At 44.0% G+C, this 9,817-nt stretch overlaps 1 protein-coding gene across 1 annotated transcript; it reads left to right on the forward strand.

The window, feature by feature from the left end:
- Nucleotides 1-2,168: 2,168 nt before the first annotated feature.
- Nucleotides 2,169-8,883, forward strand: LOC110503588 (steroid hormone receptor ERR2-like). Its single transcript, XM_021581995.3, has 7 exons — nt 2,169-2,373; nt 2,798-3,219; nt 4,781-4,897; nt 5,421-5,531; nt 5,643-5,804; nt 5,969-6,238; nt 7,884-8,883. Exons 1-7 carry the CDS (start codon nt 2,315-2,317, stop codon nt 8,126-8,128), a joined length of 1,386 nt encoding a protein of 461 aa, XP_021437670.1. The 5' UTR covers nt 2,169-2,314; the 3' UTR covers nt 8,129-8,883.
- The last annotated feature ends 934 nt before the right edge of the window (nt 8,884-9,817 follow it).

A 9,817-nucleotide genomic window follows, 5' to 3' on the forward strand; every position in this document is an offset into this window, starting at 1 on the left:
CAAGCCATGAGGTCAAAGGAATTGTCAGTAGAGCGCCGAGACAGGATTGTGTCTAGGCATAGATCTGGGGAAGGGTACCAAATAAATTCTGCAGCATTAAATGTCCCCAAGAACACAGTGACCTCCATCATTCTTAAATGGAAGAAGTTTGGAACCACCAACACTCTTCCTAGAGCTGGCCGCCTGGCCAAACTGAGCAATCGGGGGAGAAGGGCCTTGGTCAAGGAGGTGAAGTCTCTGAATGCCATTGAGTGGCCCAGCCAGAGCTCGGACTTGAACCCTGAAAATAGCTGTGCAGCGATAGGCTATAATTGCTGCCAAAGGTGCTTCAACAAAGTACTGAGTAAAGTGTCTGAATACTTATGTAAATGTGATATTTCTGTTTTAATTTTTAATACATTTGCAAACATTTCTAAAAACGTTTTTTGCTTTGTCATTATGTGTTATTGTGTGTAGATTGATGAGGGGGAAAAAACGATTGAATCCATTTTAGAACAAGGCTGTAACATAACAAAATGTGGAAAAAGTCAAGGGGTTGGAATACTTTCCAATTGCACTGTATAATATGCCAAATGGATTGATTCATTTTTGTTGGATAATCTATTTTGAAACTTATTGGGATCCAGCTAATACCAGTAACTCAAGTGAAGCAGGTATCTAGAACAGCGTTTATACCTGATTCTAACTTCCGTCTTTTGTCCTGATCTTGTCCGCATTCGGATTGTGCCGATATTTTTGGACAGGTGCAGACATCAAAAGATTGTGATCAGATCATCCTGCCCTCCTCCAGAGGAAGTCAGACACGCCTTGTGTGTGGATACCTTACACGTGTAGACAGATCTGGACAGAGAAACCGTTTAAATCGTCATCATTCCGCCCTCTAAAATCATTCACAGGTGGCACCAGTGAATGATTATATCAATGTGTCTTACAAAAAATAAATACATATTATTTTGAAAGAATAGCTGTGAAATAATTTGCATAAAAGAAGGGACCAGGAAATGTGGTCACAATGCAAACACAGTAGATGGATAACCGACACATTTGAATGCCGTGTGTGGAGACACATTTCTGGAAATGTGCGCACAATCAGAATGCAGACAAGATCAGAACAAAGGACCCATGTTAGCACCAGGTATAAACTTGGCTAAGGTGTCTGATGGCTGGATTTGGATGTTCTCTCTCCTCACAGGGCTTTCACACATCAGGGTTGTCCAAAAGTGCTGCCTTAGCACCCCTGCCAACGCACTGGCATCGGATGGCTCATAATCCTCACCCTCCAGACGCCCTGGCCCTCCTACCTCATCACCGCCTCCCCTTTCACCAGATGTAAGCCCTGTCCTGTACACATGTACCTGACCTACTGACCAGTTCCAAGTAAAAGTCCCCTCTCTCTTTCCACTACCTCCCTCCCCTCCCTTTCTCTAGTCTAATTCTATCCCTTGGTTTTCCGGCCTGTTCTAATCCCCCCCCCCTGCCTCTCACTTTCTCTCAAGCTCCAAGCTCACCTTACCTGACTTTCAAAGAGTAACCATGAAAACACACTTCAAAGAGAAAGGACTATGCGAGACTGGACAATCTTTAATTCAAATGCTTCAGTAATAAGTGATGCATTTTGGTTCAGGAACTGGAATAGTGCTGTCACCAGTATGCAATTTATAGCTTTTAAAAGTGAGACATTGTTATGAGGAACAACGAATACCTGAAAGCAAAGAGGATGCCGTGTCCGTGAGTCTGTTCTGAGTGCTTTCTCTGTTTACACCAAACAGTAGAAGAGGGAAATCCTGGTCCAACAATTACAGAGGTGAGGGAGGGCGGAGTCTGGAAAACAAGAATAGCAAAATGCATTTAATGACGGACATAGTGCATGGTGTTCCATCATAAGCAATAAACGTTTCATGTTTTCACTTCACTTTGATAACACTTTGTCAATAAGAGGTACCAGTGAAAATCCTCTTTAACAAATCTTATTCATACTTTGACTAGTGTATCATGTATACATGTTTCCTTCTGTGTAGTATGTAAATATGTACATATGTATGTTGTATGCTCAACACAATGGAAGTGAGAAGAGAATGAAACCATCAACAAACGTTTAGTGCTTGTCAGGATTTGTCCTCCAGGCCCCGCCCCTTTGCAATGACACAAGTCTTCAGCTAAATAAACCTGCAACTATAACTGTGGCCCTTGTCTCAGTGTCCTCGCTCTGTCACCATTTCTCTACCTTTAGCTCCCAAACCAGAATACTAGAATACTACTACTGCATTGACAACTATAGTTCTCATTTCATCTCCTTGACACGTTCTTCCTGGATATGGATCTAAAGGATTTTTGCCTGAGTGAAAACGTCCACTTCCGCAGCCAGCACAACCAGTAAGAATTATTGAGATTATTTTTTTTTTATTAATTTTTTTTTTTTTTTTAATTACATTCATATTTGGTATGAAAGCAATGAACAATTGAATGTGATCATAGATACATTTTATTGGTCGTTAATCTGATTGCCACCAATTATGTGCTGTTGATGTGTGTTTATTTTAAATTTAAGCGTGATATAAGGCTTAATTCAGTTGGGGGGGAAAAAAGTTATTATTAATTGTCTGCAGAATAAATGCAAAATTTGGTGTCCTCCATAGGGAACATGAATAGAGTTGTTGGTCCTTGAGGTGGTCCACCTAATAGGCAGACTATATTGTGGTCTGCATGCCACACTGTTATCGTAGCAGTTCTATAAATAATAGGGCATTATATCAGTGGCACGATATTGTTGTCATGATAATTTCAATTGTGCCATCAGCCTGTTGGACTCCTCAAACACCGACGACGCTCCTTTACTAGATGATATATGTATCAAGACGGACCCCCCCAGCCCTACCTTCGCCCTGGACAGAACCACAGCATTCAGTCCCAGCTCGGACAGCAGTGGATACAATTTATTCTCACCGGGTCACTCGCTGGACCCGGAATCCCCGAGTTCGAGCAGCAGCGGCAGCGGTGTCAGCGCAGCACCGGACTCTAGCAGCGCATCTCAGTTTTGCTCGGATCGCAGTTTGGCGCTCTCCTCGCACGTTGACTCCATCCTCAAATGTGACTACTTATCGTCGCTGGGCTCTGGACCTAAAAGGCTGTGCCTAGTGTGTGGCGACTTTGCATCGGGATATCACTACGGAGTAGCGTCGTGTGAGGCATGCAAGGCTTTCTTCAAGAGGACAATTCAAGGTAAACAAAAAGTGTATAGGTTTCTGCAAAAACCTGATAGAACATCAAATCAAGCAGTCTGTGATGGTGTGTGTTGCGTGCACTGTGTGCGAGCGTGCACGTGTGATACTTTTAGGACAAGGCGAACTTCTGGGCTAGATCTTAATTAATAATATAATCAATAATCTATTAGAGGGGGAAGCGCAAATTAGGCTGATTGCGGCATACACAGATTTCCAATAGTTCTGTCAGCCGCAGACTCAGCTATGGGATTGATTTTCGTGTGAAGACTCAATGTGCTTCATATTGGTTGATGGCCCCAGAAATGCTTTATTGTCCCCCAATATGAAATCGGGGAGGGGACTGTGGATCTATCACGGTCCGTTCGTACGTTCGTTACACGCGATAGGCCAATCTGCTATCTCAAACAGCACTGGGCCGATTTTGATGCGTCTTGCAATTAGAGATCCGGCATTTACAATGTTACACGGATTGGCCGCGAGAGCTATGGCCTAGTAGTTAATTTAAGGGGGGGCGACAACGATATGTTTATTGTTGCCATGTTTCTAAATGGGAAAAATGTATTTTGTATATTCGTTGGTTTTGATTTCTTAATATAATCCTGAATATTTGTTTTTTACAGTCTGAAACCAGAGCGGATTATTCTCTGCTACAAATGTTCCAAAATAACTGACGCGTGATATTGATCCAGTGGCGCTTGATGCGTTAACGACTGAATCTCAACATTATTTGACTATGCGTCTAATTTCAAGTATGAAGTTGAATGAAAATACTTATTGTATTATCATTGATCAAAAGTGGCTTTTCATAATGCGTTCTTTTAGCAACAGTGCCCATCTCAAAGTATGAAACTGCAGCTTAAACATGTGTTATTGCACCTATAACACCACACAACACATTTTAGTTTCTTGATGAATGGCACTCTGAAGAGGTGCCAATCTCTTGTTAAAAGCTAGGAGCTGTAATTTGGATGCCCTAATCTCAGAGCCTCTTGTCCAGGGGGGTGGGGGGTTTAGGGGTGAGCTCATTGATCGAGGGCCCTTGGCCCCTAGATCACCCCCAGATCCAGACCCGCTTGTCTGGGTATAGATGTGTGGGATAAATGAATCAATACTCTATTAAATCCCCTTTTTGTCTTGTGTGAGACCAAACGTTGTAACACTTGTTGTGGTCGTTAGGCTCAGTGTGAAAAAGCCAATCAATATCTGTATTTTGTCTGGGCTTTTATTGATTGCTGTGTGAAAGCTCAGGGTGCCAGCGGACACAGAGGCAAAGGACTTCTGTCATAGTGCCACAGACAGTGAAACTCAGTAAACCACCAGATGGCAAGGGTTAGCCATGGTGGCACGCCCCACTAAAAACACACTTTGTTTTACAGCATGGCAATTTGACCTTTAGGCTTTCTGAAAAGTTAAGCATCGAGAATGCACTGTGAGAGAGATACTGCAAAATACAGTGTCACCATTTGGATTGCATTTTTGCGACATTGGCTTTTCTGACTGGTAAACCTCAAGTATAGTGTGCGTGGTGTAAACAGAGCTGCGCTTTTCTCTGTTTCCAGGTAACATTGAGTACAGCTGCCCTTTGATGAACGATTGTGAGATCACCAAGCGTCGTAGGAAGTCGTGCCAAGCGTGCCGCTTCCAGAAGTGCCTGCGTGCCGGCATGATGAAGGAAGGTGAGACTTGATGACCAACTCAGCAACTCATCTCAGTGGGATCAATGGGCTCAATAAACGGACATGCTTAAGTGTGCAGGTCTGCAGAACACATGCAGCCTGAGTTAGAGTGTTTAACTACTCAACCTCTATTTTCAATCCCCATTAGCTGTGGCCAAGGCAGCTGCTACTCTTCCTAGGGTCCTGCAACATTAAAGCAGTAATATACCATTTTAAATATTACACAACATTACATTTCCTAACACTTTTCACAACACTTTAAGTGTGTTCCCTTAGGCCACTACTCTTCTACCACATACACTACCGTTCAGAGGTTTGGGGTGACTTAGACATTTATTTGTATCTCTTTTTTAAAATTGATTCTACTGCTTGCATCAGTTACCCGATGTGGAATAGAGTTCAATGGCGCCATGACTCTATGTAGTACTGTGCACCTCCCATAGTCTGTTCTTGACTTGGGGATTGTGGCTCAATCAATGAGCAAAGAGGATGATCACTGATCATCATGTTTGTGTCACCACAGGTGTTCGCATGGACCGAGTCAGAGGAGGACGTCAGAAGTACAAGAGAAGGGGGGACTCTGGCCTCTCTCTTTATACGAAGGCCCCAGACACACACCCCGCCAAGTCCAACGGTGTGTACCCTCTGTCGTGCAACGCTCACACACTCCAATAAGAGTCTTGTCAGTCACAAGCGGGGAGTACAATAGAGTGCCTTACTAATATATCTGTTTGACCTCTTTCAGGATACAAAGTGATCTCCCAGCTCCTCTTGACAGAGCCAGCCCCCCTGTGTGCCACGCCTGACAACTCAACCAAGGATGACAACCTTAAAGCCCTGCTGATGCTTTGTGACCTCCTAAACAGGGAACTCCTGGTCATGATTGGCTGGGCAAAGCATATCCCAGGTACCCACTCCTGTTGCTCTTGTAGGTCATCTTAAATAAGCGTGACTCCCTGCTTAAAAACAATTAAAATACTATGCCATTTTACACTGGTACAAAGGGACAAAGTTCACTTTTTATACTGTGAGAACTTATAGAGTATTACATTTCCATATTTGCCCTTCCAGGCTTCTCTGCCCTTTCATTGGTGGACCAGATGGCCCTGCTGCAGAGTGGTTGGATGGAGACACTGGTCCTGTCAGTTGTGTCTCAGTCTCTGGGCTATGGGGAGGAGCTGGTGTTTGCTGGGAACCTGCGTCTGGGCCAGGCCCAGTGCAGAGCGGCCGGACTCTCTGACCTCTACACCGCCCTGAGACAGCTGACCACCAAGTACAGGCAGATGAACCTGAGCCGAGAGGAAGTGGTCACTCTCAAGGCTATGGCCCTCGCCAACTCAGGTACTAACTACATGGCCTGCACTGGATATCTGTTATCAGTAGTTCAGTGTTGTCAGCTGTTTATTTATTGTTTTATTTAACCTTTATTTAACTAGGCAAGTCAGTTAATAACAAATTCTCATTTACAATGACGGCCTACCCCGGCCAAACCCTCCCCTAACCCGGACGACGCTGGGCCAATTGTGCGCCGCCCTATGGGACTCCTGATCACAGCCGGTTATGATACAACCCGGGATCGAGCCCGGGTCTGTAGTGACGCCTCTAGCACTGCAATGTCTCAGACCGCTGCGCCACTCAGGATCCTGTAACTGTGACAGAGCAAACTCAAGAGACCTAGCTGTACCCTTTGTACAATCCCTCTTAGAAAGCAGTATAAGAATGACAGAACTATCAAAAATATACACAACTATCTAATCTGCCCGGCTACTGCTTACAATAAATAATTGTGTTCAATTCAGCTTTACAATACACTGGCTTGGTACAAAATCTACGACACCGTCCTCAGGCAGCCCTACATACAGCCACTCCTTCAGGACTGTGGAGAGAGTCAGGGCTCTATTCAATCCGTATTGTGGAAGTTCAGCGTTGCAGCGTGATTGAAATGTAGAGGCAATGTTACCGCGTTAGCAGAGACTGTATTTACGTAAACGCTGCAGATGTCGGCTCGATCGGAAATTACCCTTTACATGTCTATCTTGTATTCTGAAATGCTTTAGATTGATTCAAGCCTCTAAGTGTGAGCCACAGTGACTTTCCCTCAGGGTGTGTCCTTGAAAACACTTTTGCTCCAGGGTCAGGTCCCCTAGCAGGGCAAGGCTGTTAAATGATGGTCAATACCTTGAAAAGCTACTAGCTGTCAGGGACTGAATGAGTGGCTAGACCCCTCATATTGGCAAACGTCCCTCACAGGTCTCGTGTTTTAGTAATGGGATTCTCTCAGCATGACCCATGTCACTATCAGCCCTCCACTTCTTTTTTTACAACTACCATTAATAATTGTATATAATGACTAACGGTATTACCGATGCTATACTACATACTTGTGTGCGCCAAAACATTTGTTGATGAATCATTTTTCCATTACCTCTGTACAAACTGCCAGTCTTCAGACCACCATGACAGAGAGTGGGGAGGTCTAGACGTCTGCCAAATCTGTTCTCCAACACCCACTTCTCTCACCCCTCCCTCCCCTCCCTTCCGGCTCCCGCTGTTATTCCCCAGGCCACAGCAAGTGGAAACTGATCAATATCCTAGCAGTGAGAAGGCTGCTTCTGCCCTCAGCCCTGATCAATAAATCCATCTGCCTCCCAGCGCCCTGCAAATTATCACAGGAATTCAGAAATCCATTAGGCGAGTCTGGCTGCGTTAGCCTGACACTCCGGGGCAGTCACAACTGCCTGAGGTGGCTAGAAGGATCAGAGGAGAGAGCCTTTGTTTTTACATTTACAGTCCTTTCAGAGAAAATGAGGGTCGGCTGCATGCAACTTAACCTTGGCCCGTCCATTAGCCCTCAATGGCGAAACAAATGAGGTGGACAATGGGATCGGACACGCTGTCGTGCCGAAACAAGGGGAGGTTTATCGCACAATTCCACCCACACCCAAACACCCACAGGCCTCCCTTGACCTTGTCTCTCCCCGCTCAGACGCAGAGAACCTGGAGAGTGTGGAGGCAGTGCAGCAGTTCCAGGACGGACTCCATGAGGCTTTGCAGGAGTACGAGAGCGCCCAGCACACAGCAGAGCTCCACCGGGCAGGCAAACTGCTCATGACCCTGCCCCTGCTCCGGCAGACTGCCAACCGTGCCGTGGACACCTTCTGCCGGCTCCACCTGGAGGGCCACGTGCCCATGCACAAACTCTTCCTGGAGATGCTGGATGCCAACATATGACTAACCTAACCTCCCATTGGCCCCTCACAAACCGTAACCAGGTGGCCCATTGTTGTGGGGTCAGAAGTTCAGGGTTTTGGTGGGTCACAGTTTAATGACAAGTCATGGTGTCATGGAACGAGCCTGATAACTGCGTACTGTAGAACAACATATACAAGTGATAGATCTCATTTCTCATTAGGGCAAAAGCCAAGGGCTCTATTCAATCCGTATCGCGGAAGTTCTTGCGTCAGCGGAGACTGCATTCACGCTAAATACTAGCTTATGTCAGCTCAATCAGAAATGACCTTTACATTGCTGTCGGGCAATCTGGAACTCTTCAGCGATACAGTTTGAATAGAGTTCCAAGTCTAGTAGATTCATATATTTTGGTACTTTTTACAGAAGAGAGTATGTACACTACATTGGTTTTTTTTTATATCGTGGGGATTTTCCAGCCATGATATTCAGTCAATATGAAAGAATGTCACTCATGATGAAAACATAATAGCACTTATTGATGATGCATTCTGTTAGCTAGATATCACATAGCCAAAGGCCTCTGCAAACTGTTAGCCAGGCTGAACCAGACTATTAGTACTGCTATCATTACAAACAGAACATTCTTTTGGACTTACCTGCCTTATAATGTACTAAGAAGGTGCGTTGCCATGACATTTGTATTTTATTTATTTATTACATGATCGCTGTACAAAGACATTAACTGCTTTCCTACTAGTTTGTATGCGTTTGAATAAAATGCTTTTGGAATTAAATGCGGTTTGAGTGTGACAGACATTGGAGCGTGAACATTGTTTTTCATGTTGAACCCCAATGTAGGCTCACTAATTAGTTAATAGTTTTATTCGATTTATGAAGATCAGATTAGAAAAGTACAGTCAAAAAAGGGAGAAACTCGAGGGTATTGTATATGAAATGCACTCCCAGCATCCTCGGCTAACATTCTGCTACTGACAAAGCAATCCCACTGTTGCCAAAATAATAATTATTAGTTCATGGACAGACATATGTACTTTGTACAGACAAACACAGAACATTCAATGTTACATTTCCATTTAAGATATTTGTTACATAGACATATATAGGCTGATTTATATATATATATATATATATATATATACATACACACACACACAGTTGAAGTCAGAAGTTTACATATACCTTAGCCAAATACATTTAAACTCAGTTTTTCACAATTCCTGACATTTAATCCTAGTAAAAATCCTGTTTAGGTCAGTTAGGATCACTACTTTATTTTAAGGATGTGAAATGTCAGAATAATAGTAGAGAACGATATATTTCAGCTTTTATTCATTTCATCACATTCCCAGTGGGTCAGAAGTTTACATACACTTAATTTGTATTTGGTAGCATTGCCTTTAAATGGTTTAACTTAAGTCAAATGTTTCAGGTAGCCTTCCACAAGCTTCCCACAATAAGTTGGGTGAATGTTGGCCCATTCCCCTGACAGAGCTGGTGTAACTGAGTCAGGTTTGTTGGCCTCACACGCTTTTTCAGTCCTGCCCACAAATTTTCTATGGGATTGAGGTCAGGGCTTTGTGATGGCCACTCCAATACCATGACTTTGTTGTCCTTAAGTCATTTTGCCACAACTTTGGAAGTTTGCTTGGGGTCATTGTCCATTTGGAAGACGCATTTGCGACCAAGCTTTAACTTCCTGACTGATGT

The sequence above is a fragment of the Oncorhynchus mykiss genome, chromosome 24, assembly GCF_057628025.1.
Source record: "Oncorhynchus mykiss isolate SJ-2025 chromosome 24, ASM5762802v1, whole genome shotgun sequence".
Lineage (NCBI taxonomy): Eukaryota > Metazoa > Chordata > Actinopteri > Salmoniformes > Salmonidae > Oncorhynchus > Oncorhynchus mykiss.

Excerpts from the sequence above, each read along its gene's own strand:
- LOC110503588 (XM_021581995.3), top strand. The coding sequence starts at position 2,315 with ATGGATCTAAAGGATTTTTGCCTGAGTGAAAACGTCCACTTCCGCAGC. Across the intron at positions 4,898-5,420 it reads TGCCGGCATGATGAAGGAAG|GTGTTCGCATGGACCGAGTC; the intron begins GTGAGACTTGAT and ends GTGTCACCACAG. Across the intron at positions 5,805-5,968 it reads CTGGGCAAAGCATATCCCAG|GCTTCTCTGCCCTTTCATTG; the intron begins GTACCCACTCCT and ends TTGCCCTTCCAG.